Below are 17273 nucleotides of genomic sequence, written 5' to 3'. Positions count from 1 at the left end.
ACATTGTCATAAAATTATAAAATATCTTTTATTTTGTAAAAATGACTTGACACAAAAAAGGTCTTATATCTTACACATATCACTTAGGATTTCTATTGTTGCCAATTGATATGAGACTGGCTCTTGATTCAGGCAAAATTGGCTGGACTTATACATTTTTTACCTCAAACAAATAATGAAATATGTGCGTTTACAGTGATCACACATTGATCGCGTATGTACATCATAGAAAGGGGGTCTGTCAATGATAGACAAACTGGCACATGCTCTTAAAGTATGTAATGGTTAAAGTGATATTAAACCTTATTTTTTTTCTTTTTATCAATGGGAGACTGCCTTTATGCAGATCTTTGGTTTGTGTTTCTTTTTTTAATTCTTCAGTTCTTTGTTTTTTAGGGAGTCCCCGCATTGCTCTCCCTCTTACCTCCTCCCCAGGGTGCTACAATCAGCTAATCAGCTACTGTTGAGGCACCCATGTGTGTGCATTCCCGGCCATGCCCGCAGTAGCTGTGTGTGTCCATAGACAGGCAGGTCATTCCCCTCCTCTCTGCCCAACAGTTTGATTGGTGGCAGAAGGAGCCTACTGCTCCTCTGCCTTCAGTATCCTCCTCCAAAACCATGATGTTTGGGATAGAGGATCGCTTCGGGTACTGGCGGCGGTAACAAGCGGCGGTAACAAGCGGCGCTGACAGGTAAATGTGGGAGGGACGTGGGAGTCAAAAGGGTACTATGCCTTTTTTACCTTAATGCAGAGAATGCATTAAGGTAAAAAATGCCCAGCCTTTAGTAATAATTTAAACAACAAACAACAAGCAACATGGCAAGGCAACTTGCAAACAATTGCTAATATCTGAAGAAAATAATGACTGTGCCTTTTTAAGTTTCCAAAAACCAGTCTAGACACACAGATTAATCAGATTTGGTCATTCACTAAGCAGACAAATTAAAATGCAGTCTAGGTTCATTATAATAAAATTCAATTTACTAAGCCAGATATTTTTACGCAACATCCAACATAATTATTATAATACACTTTTTTAGGCCTTTAGAAAACACAATGACACTTTACTCACTTTTCAGTAAATGATGTTTGGCTTATCTTTGGTTATACCCTCACGTGTTGTAAAATGCAAGGATCTGGCATCTCAAAGAATGAGAATGCCAAATAAAATATTTTAATACATCAGAACATAACACTGATTACAGTAAGAGTGTGTGCTCCAGATGTTTTTAACTTGGATAGAGGAACAGCTGTCCATTAACTTAAGTGGCACCATGGCTTCATTTTCATTTCTGAAAAATACATAGGACCTATATGTAACCTAGGCATACAACAGTTGCTGATGCAGATTTGGCCACCTCTGAGGTCAGGGAATATTAATAATCCTGCTGCTATATTCTCCCCTTACAAAACATTAAGGGAAAGCATGTCTCTTATTTTTCATAACAACATTTTACAGAAGCAATTAACCTTTCTATTACTGATGTTTTGGTTGTCTTAGCACACAGCATTGTCAACAATACTGATATTACAACAGAATGCATTAAGGGACAAGCAGAAGGATATCGTGGAACTGTCACAACAACATACAATGGAATCCAGTGTCAGAGGTGGGATTCCCAGTTTCCACATCAACATAATTTCACTCCAGAAAACTACAAGTGCAAGTAAGAAAATTATTTATGTCAATAATAGGTACTGTATTCAGTATAATGTTTTTTTATTACATTTTAATGTTTCAACATTATTGGGCAGAGATGAATTTCAACAGCTATTTCTGTGCTCATAATGAAAAAATCTTTGTGATGCTGGTACTTAAACCTGAACTTTGGGTATAAATTATTATGTAAACTTATATTGGTCCAGCTTGGCCTAATAACGGTATGCATATGACACACCTGATTGGCCAACAGAGATCCTGTAAAGCATTGTAGTAGCTAGAGCTACTACAGAACTGACAGTGATCTTCTGATTACTGTATGGTGCTGTGCTGAGTGACTTCCCTTCTGCACTGAAAACACATTGGGTCACTCACTTATCGCAGTAGCCATTCAGATAATGCCTAGTACTTTTCAGTATGTGTTGAAGCTGTTAGGGAAAGTTGACAAATTTCTGTAGGGGAATATACTGTTTTTTTTTATTATTATTATTTTGCCGTTGGAACATGTCTTCCTTGGCAAGCTCTACTTCTCATGACTTTTGTATATCAATAGTTTACTTATCAGCCCTATAAAGAGCCGGAATTACATTGACAACATTAGCCTCCATAGACTTAAATGGGCTTTATTGCAAAGTTTATAAACATTGAGCAAGATTTGCAGAACTGTTAGCGACTGAACCCAGGCATATTTGTTCATCCCTACTGCCCATCCAGTTCTGATTCAACCCTGCCACATAGTATAGCAAGGGGGATTACACCACTTTTCCTGTTACAGTTGGCTATAGATGACAAACGGAGGTGTCCGCTCTTCATTCACAGCCTGCTAAGCATCCAATTAGTTTAACTCTCTACTTATTCTTCTCTCTCCTTCTATCACCATGTTCCTTGTAAACACATTTGCATGCAGCAGACCTGATTCCCCTTCCTTTCCCAGTCTGCATGCTGCTGTATAGGGGATTACATGAGAACAAACTCAAGTGAAATTCAGGTGTTTAGACTAGTTGCATTAAATAAGTGTAATTGTTTATTAAGGTATAGAGAGATGCATTAATTTTTGTCTTTTATATCATTTTGGAATTCAGCTTTAAGATTTCTTAAGGACAAATCCTACCGGTAGAAAGCACCATGTGTATATAGCAAAATCACATTACATGTTTGGCCTTACACATGTACATTTCCCACTGTACATTTTCACATACTGTATATGTACATCTCTTTTTATTATATTTTCTGAAACATGTATTTTTTATGCTTCCTGTACTGGTTAGCAGGGCAGTTTTGTACTGTGTACTTGTTGATAGAATAATGGCCATCCCTCACCACAGAGCTTTGTATTTTTACTTTGTTTTAACTTATTATACACAACCATTTTTAGTGAACTGCAATAGGTGTTTTCTATATTAATTTCCCTTACATGCTTTACAATTTCCTGTATTTATCAGTTTTATTTTTACCAGCTAGTTCTTTTGAATAGGAACATGTGACTGTTGTGCAAATACTCACTGTGGTCATTTGCTGCCAATGGATAGTAAAAATAAACTGTTAATATGTCTCCGGATGATAAATGCTATTTTGTATTGCTTTGTATAAATGTGTTATAAAGTGTATCAATTATTTTAACTAAATAATGTTTGTGGATTTATTGCTGGTAGATCACAGAGATTATGAGTTTCAAATGAAACATTTTGTTACAGAGAATATTTATCTCTGTCTAGGGCAAATGCAGTGAACCAGATAAAATATGTTGGGCACCAGATGTTCTTGCCTAACATTAACCAATATGTGCATTCATAGTTCATCATTCCGTACCAGAACCCTAGTGCTTTGTGTGGTGCATACTGTACGAATAAGGATACTAGGCATGTAAATGTCATTTCATTTTGAATGGAAATTCGTATTACTATAGTTAAATGTCATTTCATTTTGAATGGAAATTCGTATTACTATAGTTAAATTCGGAAATTCAAATGCATCTATCTAACTTTACTAAACTTCAATACTATCACATAGTGATCTCACATGCACCCTATGCAATAACACTTTATTGATGGTAGGTGCTTTTTAAGGAGACATTAGGGGTCTATTAGAGCCATTATTTTACTTTTGCAGCCCACAAAGCTAATCGATCATAGATTATGCTTGATCAGCTACTTCACTGGGCTCTATAGCCAGGAGAAGACAGCTCAGAACCAGAAGTGATGAAATAATAATCGATTATCTGTTCATTTAGCGGTCAGGAGATCAGCAATTTAATGGTTACTAGTCTCTCTACCGGCTGACAACTGTGATGCCCATCCCAGACCCGCAGGAGGAGAGTCCGGAAAGCAAGGTAGATGGTGTGAGATTGGGGCACACACTTACCAGCCATTTGAAGCGATAGGGTTGCTCTACAGCTTCCTGAATTGCTTCCAGTGTAAAGTTGACAGATTACTTTACACATGTAAACAGACTCCCAGCCGTTTACAGGGGCCCACTGCTGCCAATGTATGACATATGTCAGTGGCAGTGAAAGGGATAAACACCTTATCAAGTTATGTTGTGCTTTTTGTGTCCTGCTGGGGAGATTTCTCTTTACTTACAACCCTGGAGATGCAACAGGAAATGAGCAGGCATTTCTGAAAAGAGCATGAAATTCCCGTCATAGTGACCAGTGTCCCCATTGGAGGTTTTCTCTCACCCCTTGCTCTGGTGGTCACTAGGTAAATAGAGGGTGAGTCCTCCCTATAGTGACACAGACAACAATTAATACTTGACAATTCATTCCCTACTTTTTATAAAACAAATAAATAAATAGAAAATGTGCTAGTTTGCGTTCACTTTAAGGTAATCTATTACATTACCTGGAACAAGCATAGAAATAGGGCATTTTTAGGAGACCAACACTCATATTTCTCATCTGATGAGTGTACTTTAATGGTTTTCATCAAAGGTTCACACAACTTTCTTCCAAGATTCACAGATTTTTCACATACAATTCAATTAGAAAAATGTGTGGATATTCTGTTAAAGTTAAGTGAATCTTGGATGAAAACATTGGTAAATGGACCCTTAACAATGAACACTAAGAAACAAGAGCTATTTACAGATTAAAGCCCATGATGGTTTTATTATTTAAGCTAAAGTTGCAGGGATTAGTCTACTTTGGCCAGTTTACCATTTATTGTGCAATATTAAGTAATTCTCCATGTGGAACAAAACCACATATTAAGTACTTGGTAATTTTATGGCTTGAAGTAAAATAACGAAGTGGTGTTTTTTATTTTACTTTACAGATGGTTTCCAAAAAACCCTTCTTTTTATTTTTATCATTTCATTTGGTATCATGTCTGCCACATACAGTATTACTGATGTTAGAATTCCAATATGATAGGTAAAATAACTTAAAGAATAGATGTACTTTCAAACAAAATCCAGTTAGTCTCCGTCTCCTCGGCTGTCTACGAGGTGCCTCCAGCACACACAGCCACCTGGCTCCCCTCTGACATCTGGGTGGAGTCCTCCTGACTCCTGAACACCTCTGTTCCTCTTCCCAGCTGGAGCCCAGAACACTAGCCAGCACCCTTTCCATAAGGGCTATGCACAGGTGTGCAATCATTAGGTTCTGGTCCCTACTAAACCATGGACCCAGGAATGGAGATTTCATCCCTCCCAATTCTCTTTGAAATCTCCCAGTTCCAGGATCCCATACCAAATCCAGGTTTTCTGGAGAGAACTGCAAAGCCAGTTCTTTCCTAGCAAAATAGTTTGTTTCCTGGAACTGCTCAGACTCTCTGGCTGAGAGTCCTGGGTTACTACAACCCCCAGTTCCACAGTATATATGCATGAGAGGTGAGGGCATTAGAATGTTAGCTCCTTGAGGGCAGGAACTTTCCCATTTCGAGCTTCGATTAAGACATTCTAGCTTCCATTAAGAGAGAAGTAGTGGGTTTCTATAAATGAATGTGTGCATATAATTTAATTTAATTTATGTATACTTTTCCAAATTTAAGACATACTGATTGTAGTCATTTACACAGTTATCAGAGTATATTTAATGCTATTGTACTCTCTGTCACCCAGCTTCCTAATCAAATTACTCAGAGGTATAGGGAATTATATAGGTATGAGTTAAACCTGTAACAGTACATAATACCTTATTTGATTTCACCCTTCTGTTCTTCTAGAAGACAATCTCACTTTAGAATCAATGTAATAAAAAAACAATAAGATAGGGCTGTTGTTTACCTAATTGAATTAGATATGCCAGTGAAGTACAAATTAAGATATCTGGACCATAGAGCAGAGAAATGTCAGCGTGCATGGCTTCTGCTTCATTGTGAAATGTTACATGAATTCTTGGGATCACATTTTTTTAATAAGTAACTTAAAGGGGTTCTAAACCCTCTGTTTTTTGTTGCCTATATCTACTGCTAGCAAGCAGTAGATATATGCAAAGGGTTAAAAAAAAACACGGTTTAAACTTACCCCGTTATCGCCGGGCACTCCCACCCGAGAATCCGAAACTGCTCGGGCGGCCGCAAAGCATCTCGGGGCGCGCAAATGCGCAGTTCGGATTTTCGGCCGGGAGACGGGCAGAGATGCAAGGTAAGTCTATGGACGCGTGCACCCGCGTGCAGACACCGCTGGATCGGAAGTGCCTGCAGGGACAGAGGAGTCAGCGATGGATCGGAGAGCCGCCGCACCACTGGAGGGACAGATGAAAACATCAGGAAAGGAAAATATAGTTAATTCGTTAGGATTTCTCGTCTCTGCTCTATGGTTCAGATATCTTAATTTGTACTTCACTGACAGATCTAATTCAATTAGGTAAACAACAGCCTCATCTTATTGTTATTTTATTGCATTGATTCTAAAGTGAGATTGTCTTCTAGAAGAACAGAAGGGTGAAATCAAATAAGGTATTATGTACTGTTACAGGTTTAACTCATACCTATATAATTCCCTATACCTCTGAGTAATTTGCTTAGGAAGTTGGGTGACAGAGTACAATAGCATCAGTTTCACTCTGTACATGTTTATTAAAATACAGCTTCTGTGCTTTTAGAGATAGATCCATAACTTGTGATTTTATTTATCCATAGAGTCTGAGCATTATGCCAACCATATACTGTAAATGTTCTTGATTTACTAAAGCCAAATAGGCTGTCTATTTTACAAGGAGATTTTCCCTTAGCTTGGTGAATGTGGTGAAAATTCACTTTGCAAAGAATATTGGATCATGTGCACAGATAATTTGTATCCCTCTATCAGCATAACTAGCTGCATTCTACAGTCTTAAATTTAAGAAAATCATTGGTGTACACAAAGGGGGGAATTTATCACAACCAGAGCAGACAGAATATTGAGGAGTTGCCCATTGTAACCAATCAGTGGCTCCCTTCAGTTTGTTCAGTTAAGCATTGAAAATGAAAGAGAGAAGCTCATTGGTTGCCATGGGCAACTGCTCCAAGTGTAGTCTGCTCCAGCTTTGATAAATTCCCCTCATTGTTTTTCTACATAATATCATTAACAATTTTCAAAAGAATGTTATAAAATGTATGATAGATAGTATTGGTGAACTAGATATTAATGCCCAAAGAAGGACTCCAGTGTTCTTAAACCTTTGAGTGGGTCTACCCCTGCACTGCAACGGTGAAGTGTTCATTCTGTCTATGTGCCAAAAAAAGTTATACTCACCCAAACTGCCGAACTGACTGCCTGCTTCTCCGATCAATGTAGCCTCTCTCTTCCTACGCTGTAGCATAGTAATGTTCCTCAGCATCCTCACATCTATACACTGTGGGGGGAATTTATCACAACAGGAGCAGACAAAATATGGAGTAGCTACGCATGGCAACCATTCAGCTTCTCTCTTCAGTTTTTTCACTTAAGATGTGAAAATTTATGGGACCTTAGACTACTTCAGCAGCGGGAAAGAGAGGCTCCATGGACTGATCCAAGAGCTGGCTTGGAGAATCATGTGAGTATCATTTTTTTTTAACCTAGACAAAAATGAGCAGTTAACCCTTGCAGTGCGGAAGAAAGGGCAGCAGCAGACTGATGAGGTAACCTCTCTGTTCACTCTGCTCTCTCCACCTATCAGCATGTTCCTTGCAGAACATTTGCCTTGTATCTTTATAAAAAGAGGACTTCACATGATGCTTTCAGGCTCAGCATATAAATTTCCCTAAATATTTATGATGTTTTGGTATTTTACTACAGTTTATGTAATTGTCAGAGTGGAAATCTGCAATTATTCTTGACATAATTTCAGAGTAAAACTAGATGTTAGAATATTTATAATAATTACAATGATGAATAGGTACTGACATGCAGATATAATTATGTTTTATTTCACACATCCCTTATCTCCACATCAGTTGCAGAATATTGCGAATTTCTGGCTTTGGCTAAGTCAGTTTGAATGCATAATGTGCACCTAATTGCAGCATAAAGTTTAGCTTTTATGTGGCTTTGGAACAAAGAAACAGTTACTCATACATGACATGTACCACTGTTCCCGATGATTTTAATGTGTTCTTTCATATCAGTTGTATTATTAATCACAGCACATTCATAACAATATTCTAAATAAGATCCATGTGGGTCTTAAAGAACAATTTCAGGCAACCACTAAAATTAACCAACACGCTGTTAGTTCTATCCACCACTGTCCAAAATGTTACCTTGCTGAAACTAAAAAGATACCTCAATTTACCTTTAGATCGAAATACTATTGGGGTTATTCAAAAAGCTGCCAAAGGCAGCCAAGTGAATAACCCAGCCGAAGTGAAGTGAGCCGAACGACGTTCGGCTATTCACTCCGGCTCAGTACATCTGGATCGGCTGCGCCGAAGCTCTAGCACTTCACTCGCTGCTGTTTGCCCCTATTCTCATAGGGGCCGAACAGCAGTGAGTGAATAATAGCTAAATGCCGCCAGTTTCAAGAAAAGAAAAAAAAGAAAATTAAAAATATTTTTTTTTAAATGCCGGCAAAAGAAAAACAATTGGGCACAGCTAGCAGTGACAGCTAGCTCCACCCAACTGTTTCCTATTGGCCGGCACATGCAAGAGTCTTCTAGCAGGTCCTGACCAATGAATCTCAACTGGGTAGAGCTGGCCGTGATGTCACAGCCGGCTCAGCCCAGTTGTTATTGTTTAATAACAGATTAGCATCCCCAGGTCATTTGGGGATGCTGATCTGTCATTGCAACTGGGCAGAGCCACCTGTAAGATCACGGCTGGCTCTGCCTAGCTGTCATTTGCATGGAGATTGGTCAGCTTCTGCCGACCTTTCTCCATGCTTCGGCTGTCACTTATGCATATGTCAAGCTGCAGCATATGTCTTCGGCACAGCTGAGCCGCTCAGCTGCCTTCGGCTGCTGTACGGGCTATTGCGAATAGCTCATACAGCAGCCCTTCGGTTCAAATGAAACGAAGGGTAGAGGCAGCCGAAGAGAGCCAAAGGATCAGCCGAAGCTACGGCTGTATCCTTCGGGTCCCTAGTGCATAACCCCCTATGTATTGTATCACGGGCATATTTTAGAGAGTTATTTGCAAGTGGGTTGGATTGCCCAGTTTATTGGAGTCTATGCAGAGCAAATTTTTATTTTCCTTGCTCTCTGGTTTTATGTGTTACCAGTTAAATTATTAAAGTCCAGGGCTAGTTTAAATCTGATTGATGACTGTTGCAGATCCATGCATGAGAGAGTCGGTTTTGGTACACTTATCCTGTGTCACAAACAAGCAATCATAGGTGTTCACAGATTACTGGCAAGCAATAGTGGGGAGGTCTGGTGAACAATGGTTACCTCTAAATATAAAATTAAGTCCTTAACAGGCAGGTCCTGTTCATTGTATGCATTTCACTGCTTAATTATTAATTTTGGCTGTCATGTACCCTAAAACATTAATCTATCTAATTTAGCTATTGAGATAGATCTAATGAGCCAGATTTACTAACATATATGTGCATTGATTCCTTGGGATGAGCAAAATCTATAATTAACCTCCCTGGCGGTATTCCCAAGTGTGGCTCAGGGTTAATTTTCAGTACCAATAGCGGTAACCCCGAGCCACACTCGGGATTGTACAAAAATGTCACTTACCTTGTCCCTACGAGCCTGCTGTGTCCTCTGCTGTATGCGGCCGTCCGATGCCGGCATCTGATTTTTAGTTTCGCTTCTGGCGTCACAGCGGTGGGCAGAGCCAGCGGGAAATTCAAAAGTGAAAACATGCAATATACACAGAATACACACAATACAATGTAATCTGTTATGATTACATTTATATATCAAACCATTTCACTTCAATTTTGTCCCTAGAGCCTTGTCCAGTGCCCTGCCTTCACTTTTACTGTTCTTTCTGCCTGGAAACTTGAGAACGTCCATGGCATCCAAAAAGTGTCCCTTTAGGTCAAAAGTGGTTTTGGACCAGGTAGAAAACAGCGATAGTAAATTAGAATCACTTGCAGAATTGAACGATAGCGATTCGTTGGGAAATTCGTCATCAGACACTGATCAGGCATATGCTTCGGCTCGACTGAGCCGAGGGGAAAGCCGAAGCTGGCCGAGGTGGCTGGCCATTGGCCGGCCGAAAGTCTGCTTCTGACAGCTGGGCGGAGCCAGCCGTGATGTTACGGTTGGCTCCGGCCACTTGCAAAGAGATCAGCGTCCCTGGTTACCAGCTAACCAGGGACACTGATCTCCAGACAGCCCAACTCTCCCGGGCGCTCCGGGAGTCTCCCGCTCCCGGCCGCCCAGGAGAGAAACACTGCTTTTTCTTTTTTTTTATTCTGACATGGAGCCATTGACTGTCGTCAGAATAATAAAAAAAAAATATTTCACCATAAGAATGCATTGCTAGATTCCAATTGGCTATTTCAATTTGCAATAGCCAATAGCAAACTAGCTATTGCACCCGCCCACTGCTGCTGTTGTTTAAATCTGATTGATGACTGTTGCAGATCCATGCATGAGAGAGTCGGTTTTGGTACACTTATCCTGTGTCACAAACAAGCAATCATAGGTGTTCACAGATTACTGGCAAGCAATAGTGGGGAGGTCTGGTGAACAATGGTTACCTCTAAATATAAAATTAAGTCCTTAACAGGCAGGTCCTGTTCATTGTATGCATTTCACTGCTTAATTATTAATTTTGGCTGTCATGTACCCTAAAACATTAATCTATCTAATTTAGCTATTGAGATAGATCTAATGAGCCAGATTTACTAACATATATGTGCATTGATTCCTTGGGATGAGCAAAATCTATAATTAACCTCCCTGGCGGTATTCCCAAGTGTGGCTCAGGGTTAATTTTCAGTACCAATAGCGGTAACCCCGAGCCACACTCGGGATTGTACAAAAATGTCACTTACCTTGTCCCTACGAGCCTGCTGTGTCCTCTGCTGTATGCGGCCGTCCGATGCCGGCATCTGATTTTTAGTTTCGCTTCTGGCGTCACAGCGGTGGGCAGAGCCAGCGGGAAATTCAAAAGTGAAAACATGCAATATACACAGAATACACACAATACAATGTAATCTGTTATGATTACATTTATATATCAAACCATTTCACTTCAATTTTGTCCCTAGAGCTTTGTCCAGTGCCCTGCCTGCACTTTTACTGTTCTTTCTGCCTGGAAACTTGAGAACGTCCATGGCATCCAAAAAGCGTCCCTTTAGGTCAAAAGCAGTTTTAGACCAGGTAGAAAACAGCGATAGTAAATTAGAATCACTTGCAGAATTGAACGATAGCGATTCGTTGGGAAATTCGTCATCAGACACTGATCAGGCATATGCTTCGGCTCGACTGAGCCGAGGGGAAAGCCGAAGCTGGCCGAGGTGGCTGGCCATTGGCCGGCCGAAAGTCTGCTTCTGACAGCTGGGCGGAGCCAGCCGTGATGTTACGGTTGGCTCCGGCCACTTGCAGAGAGATCAGCGTCCCTGGTTACCAGCTAACCAGGGACACTGATCTCCAGACAGCCCAACTCTCCCGGGCGCTCCGGGAGTCTCCCGCTCCCGGCCGCCCAGGAGAGAAACACTGCTTTTTCTTTTTTTTTATTCTGACATGGAGCCATTGACTGTCGTCAGAATAATAAAAAAAAAATATTTCACCATAAGAATGCATTGCTAGATTCCAATTGGCTATTTCAATTTGCAATAGCCAATAGCAAACTAGCTATTGCACCCGCCCACTGCTGCTGTCAATCAGCAGAGGGGACCTGCAGTTCTCCATCAGGTCCATACTAGCAGCAGAACCGCCGCAGAACCGTTGGCCAATAGAAAACAGTTGGGCGGAGCTAGCTGACACTTTCGGGTCGGCCAAACATGCTGGGCATGTTTGGCCGACCCGAAGCCACCCGATATACGGCTGATTTCAGCCGATATACGGCTGGGATCAGCCGTACCAACCTGAAGTGAATAGACGAACAGCGTTAGGCTCACTTCACTTCAGGTCGGTCTTTCACTCGGCTGCCTATGGCAGCTTAGTGAATAGACCCCTAAGCGCTGAAATGCAGAGCTCAAGTCAAAGATGACCCGAATCCACACAAAGCCACCCGATGTACAGCTGATTTCAGCCAATATACGGCTGAAATCAGCCATACAAACCTGAAGTGAATAGCCGAACAGCGTTCGGCTCACTTCACTTCAGGTCGATCGCTCACTTGGCTGCCTACGGCAGCTTAGTGGATAGACCCCTATGATAAACTAAGGTTTTATAAAGGGTTAAATAGAATTGTATTTATTTATATTTTTTTTATTTGACCACGCTGACCAAAGGAAGCACTTCTTACGAAGAAGTGCTCCTCATTGCTCAGCTCGGTCAGAAGTACTCACCGTGCCATTTGTGAGTGAATTTCAAAATATAGAGTGCAGGGCTGCGCTACACGGCAGTACAGGGTACGGAAAGTAGAATTACCCTGTAATTCATGGTGAGCCTAAAATAAAAAAAGTTTGTAATAGGCATCAATGAACTGTGGGAATATCATTCTGTGCATGTGCAGAAACTTGTATGCTGGCCGAGAATTTCAAGCATCAGGCAGCATAAAAGATTGCTATGCTGGTTCTTGGAAATAGATTGAAGTGTTAAATACTTTGTATGCTCACTGACATTTCATATGAAAAAATCGTGTACAGCTTAATTTAATATGCTTTTTACTTGGCACATGTGCATTTTATTGCTTAGTGATCCAGTGATATGTCGATTTTTTTAAATTTTAGCTTAGTTTAAAAGTGTTTTTGTTGTGTGCGTTTGGGGAAGCACCTCATGGAAACAAGCGGCAAAACAGCAACATTTTTTTCTGATGTTCATCATGATTAGCAAACTTGGACCACATTGAATAGTACACAGTCAGAGCTAGATGGGTTAATGGATCATGATTGTGCATGTAAAGGAACTTTTGCATGCCTTCACAAAAAATGTATATTGCTATAATTGTAATGTATATATTTTTTACTATTAAACTTGTCATAAAGGTTATGACTTGAATTAGTTAATAGGTAAGTCCAGGACTGACTCTGGTGGGTTTGACTACCAAGAGCTAATTAAAACTGTCAGGATCCTAATGGAAATATCTGTTGCACAACCTGGTGTCTGTGACATACTTTGGCTTTTGCCACTGCCACATGCTTCCTACAGATTCTCCACATGAAAGCACCCCAGATTGGGTGATAACACACCCATATCCCATACCTGGATCTTGAAGGTTAGGATGAAGCTGGGACAAGAAAAGTTTTAATACGTTTTAATAAGTCATAATAAGTCATAATACTAATAGAGCAGAACAGCAATGAGGATCACTACCACTCAAGTCTAATGTAATAACTAAGATAATGGTTACATATCTGTTACTGGCCTGAGAAACACAAATATTTTTCCTGAATATCCACTTGCCTATTAACCCATATAAATACTGTCCCTCACAAAGTGCACAGGTTTTATTGGGTCATTGTCAGTTAATAAACAAGAGAGCCTCTTTGACAAGAGAAAAAGAGAAATATCTTAATCGAAGCTGATTTTATCTATTTATTATTATTCAATTTTACTATTTATTCTTTGTCATCTAAGTTCATCACGATTATTCACTTACGTTTGAATGTCATTTATATCTATTAGCCATAGGCTACACTTTATGTTGTTCACATAGTGATACAAACCATCTTTTTCGTTTACTTTTTATGACTGTTTCGAATACACATAATTTATACATTGATATCCACTGATCACTTAACCCAATCTGTGAATATTTACACATATTTTGTTGACTTTATCTCTAGCGCTGTGTTTCAAGTACTCTATAAAAAATCACATACCTTGCAGCAAGAGTGCTTATTGCTCGTAATTGGCACACACCAAACATCCCTCCAATATCTGAAATTCTCCATAAAGTTTCTTCCTACTGCACATATGAACATTACATAGCATATAGACAGAAATGTCAGTTTCACCATAAATTAGATGCTTGGATTTCCATCTCTCAAAATAAACCCAGGGACGCATCTATTAACTGAAACAATATCCCAATTTTACTTCCAATACCTGAATTATTTATCTTAATGTATTTATTCCAATGGTATCTCTCATTTCCTTTCCTCTCATTACCTCTCTCCTTTTTTTTCTGAAACCTGTAGTATACTCCTCCCTTTTATTCTTCACCTACCCTCTGTTCTATTTTTTAATTTTCTTCCCTCTGTCCCTTGCCTTGTTTCCCTTTTAGATTACTTCACTAAACTTTTATTTCTTATGCCTCCGTTTTTTGTTGGTTTAATAACCCATTATTAAGTTTGGGAATCCTCATTTTACCTGCTTATCCTTCTCATGTTTCCTGCTTACTCTTTACTCAGTGTTACATGTACTACCTCTGTAAATTGAGTGATTCATGTGCGGTTGTATTTTCACTTCTAGTACTGTATCCCTGTCTTGTATTTTATATATTAATGTTTATGTGCAATGTTATTTTTCTTGTAATGGCCACCGTTTGGCCCTATTTTGTAATCATTTCTTCTTTAAAAAAAATTAAAGTTTAAAAGAAAAAAAATCCCAGTATTAAATAAGCTACAAAAACCATTAATCAATGTTACATTTCATAAAGGAACACTGACATTGGTGCTTTTAGGTTTTGATTTCAAGATTTGTTTAAAGTGTTACAATTTGAACTATTGTAAGTTGACCTCTGCTGTTATTCTTCACTGACAGGAAAAAAACATTAATTTTCTGCTGTCTGAAATCCCACATAGCCAACTATAGTTTGTTATCTGAATCTGTCAAAAAGAGTGCTAGGACCAATAGCCACTGACTAGGTAGACAAACGAATATATTTGTCCACTTCTTCCAGTGTCAGGAATTCTTTCACAATGTTAAACAAGTTCAGTCTCAGTGCAGCCTTGTTGAATACTTATCTACACTAATCAGGGCAAAGCACATTGGTTTGGTGTAGAGGGACCTGATTATATAGTTTCTAGGGAGCTTTCTGCAACAGTACTAGTGAATTACTGGAGGCTTAAATAAGCCTGTCACATAAAAAAAGTTTTACTTTTACTCTTGAATGACAGCAAAGCTTTTTTTGTGAGTTCAGGCAGCTTTCAACCCGTATGCACAAAACATGCAATCTTTGACTTGAGCTCTGCATTTCAGCACTTAGGGGTCTATTCACTAAGCTGCCGTAGGCAGCCGAGTGAAAGACCGACCTGAAGTGAAGTGAGCCCAACGCTGTTCGTCTATTCACTTCAGGCTGGTACGGCTGATCCCAGCCGTATATCGGCTGAAATCAGCCGTACATCGGGTGGCTTCGGGTCGGCCAAACATGCTCAGCATGTTCGGCCGACCCGAAGTGCAGGAGGAGTTCGACTCAGCCGATCCCACATCTGGATTGGCTAAGCCGAACCTCCGGCAGGCTACTAGCTGCTGTTCGGTCTATTCTTATAGATGCCGAACAGCAGTGAGTGAATAACCGAATGCCGCAGAGCGGCATTCGGCTCGGCTGTTCTGCTGGGTCCCTCAGAGGCTATTTTCAATTTCAACTTGCAATAGCCAATAGTAAACTAGCATTGTACCCGCCCTCTCCTGATGGACCTGATGGAGAACTGCAGCAGAGGGCGGGTACAATGCTAGTTTACTATTGGCTGTTGCAAATTGATATAGCCAATAGGAATCTAGCAATGCATTCCTATGGGCAAAATTTCTTTTTTTTTCTATTCTGACACGGCTCCTTGTCAGAAGAAAGGAAGAAAAGAAAAAGCAGTGTTTCTCTCCTGGGCGGCTGGGAGCAGGAGACTCCCGGAGCGCTCCGGAGAGTTTGCTGTCTGGAGATCAGTGTCCCTGGTTAGCAGGTAACCAGGGACGCTGATCTATCTGCAAGTGGCCGGAGCCAGCCGTAAGAAGCAGGCTGGGTGGAGCTAGCTTCAGCTTTCAGCGCGGCTCAGCTGAGCCCAGGCATATGCCTTCGGCTCGACTGAGCCGCTCGGCCAAGTTCGGGAGCTGTACGGGCTATTGTGAATAGCCCGTATAGCAGCCCTTCTGTTCTACTGAACCGAAGGGGCCCTGGGGCCGAAGCTAGCCGAAGGATCGGCCAAAGCTACGGCTACATCCTTCAGCTGCTTCGTGAATAGACCCCTTAGTTGACATCCCAAAATTCAAGGTGGATGCCTTTGAAAAGTGGATTGGCATCTGAAGTTTCAAACCTTAAATAATATAGATCTAACCTATATATATATTAACCAAATGTAAAAAAAATAAATAAAGAATGTTTATTGATGATTTATATAATACAAACATTTCCAATACAACAGGGTATTATAATTTTTATTGTTTTTTCAGGGACTTAAGAGAAAATTTCTGTAGAAATCCTGATGGGTCTGAGTCTCCATGGTGTTTCACTACTGATCCAAATACCCGAATTGGGCACTGCTCTCAGATACCAAAATGTGATGTTTCCACTCATCAAGGTAACGTATTACATTATAGGTGTATGTATGCTACTCTTGTACCTTGTATAATGTAAGCATTAGCATGTGAGGCCAAATATAGGTTTCAGTTTCTTTGCTGTTTGTGTCTTTCGGCTGTATCTTCAACTGCGTGTATATGACATAAAAAAATCTGGTAACAAGTATAAATTACATGCATCTAGAGGTATCTACATATAAAATAAACGCAGAAACCTGCAGTCCCTCATTTATGCCTGAATTCCAGGTTGCTCTTGTCGGCAAATGATTTGACACTTCCTAGTAGTGTCAGAACTTGCCTTCTTCCTCCCATTCATTTGTATTGGCATACCTCTATGATGGGCTCCCTAATTTGCTAACAGGAATGTGCATAAGTCAGGAAAAGGTGGGCAAGCTACAACACTACCAGAAAGTGTTGAAACTTTGCCTGGTCTGAACAGCTTGGCATTTGTGCATAGCAGGGGGACTGCAGGTATGAGAAGGCACATCCAGGTGTCTGCACTTTAGATCTCTTAGCAGCTTTTTATTTAAGTCAAAGCAACACTCCTTAAACAAGTTATTACTAAATAATATTTAGGCACCCAGCCACTGGGAATTTAGCTGAAATGATATGTAGTAGATGATTATAATTCCTAAAGTTGAAAAACAAGTTAAACAACAAAGTATTTTTTGACTAACAAAACAAATGA

At 40.1% G+C, this 17273-nt stretch overlaps 1 protein-coding gene across 1 annotated transcript in view; it reads left to right on the top strand.

The window, feature by feature from the left end:
* Nucleotides 1-17273, top strand: part of HGF (hepatocyte growth factor) — a 96465-nt gene that overhangs the window by 52520 nt on the left and 26672 nt on the right. Inside the window, exons 8-9 of the mRNA XM_018563566.1 lie at nt 1503-1668; nt 16460-16587. Of these exons, the coding sequence (XP_018419068.1) occupies nt 1503-1668; nt 16460-16587 (294 nt within the window). The remainder of the gene's footprint in view (nt 1-1502; nt 1669-16459; nt 16588-17273) is intronic.

Source organism: Nanorana parkeri, unplaced genomic scaffold (assembly GCF_000935625.1).
Source record: "Nanorana parkeri isolate BGI_ZX_2015 unplaced genomic scaffold, ASM93562v1 scaffold676, whole genome shotgun sequence".
In the NCBI taxonomy this organism is placed as follows: domain Eukaryota; kingdom Metazoa; phylum Chordata; class Amphibia; order Anura; family Dicroglossidae; genus Nanorana; species Nanorana parkeri.
This window is presented reverse-complemented; position numbering and strand designations above follow the sequence as displayed.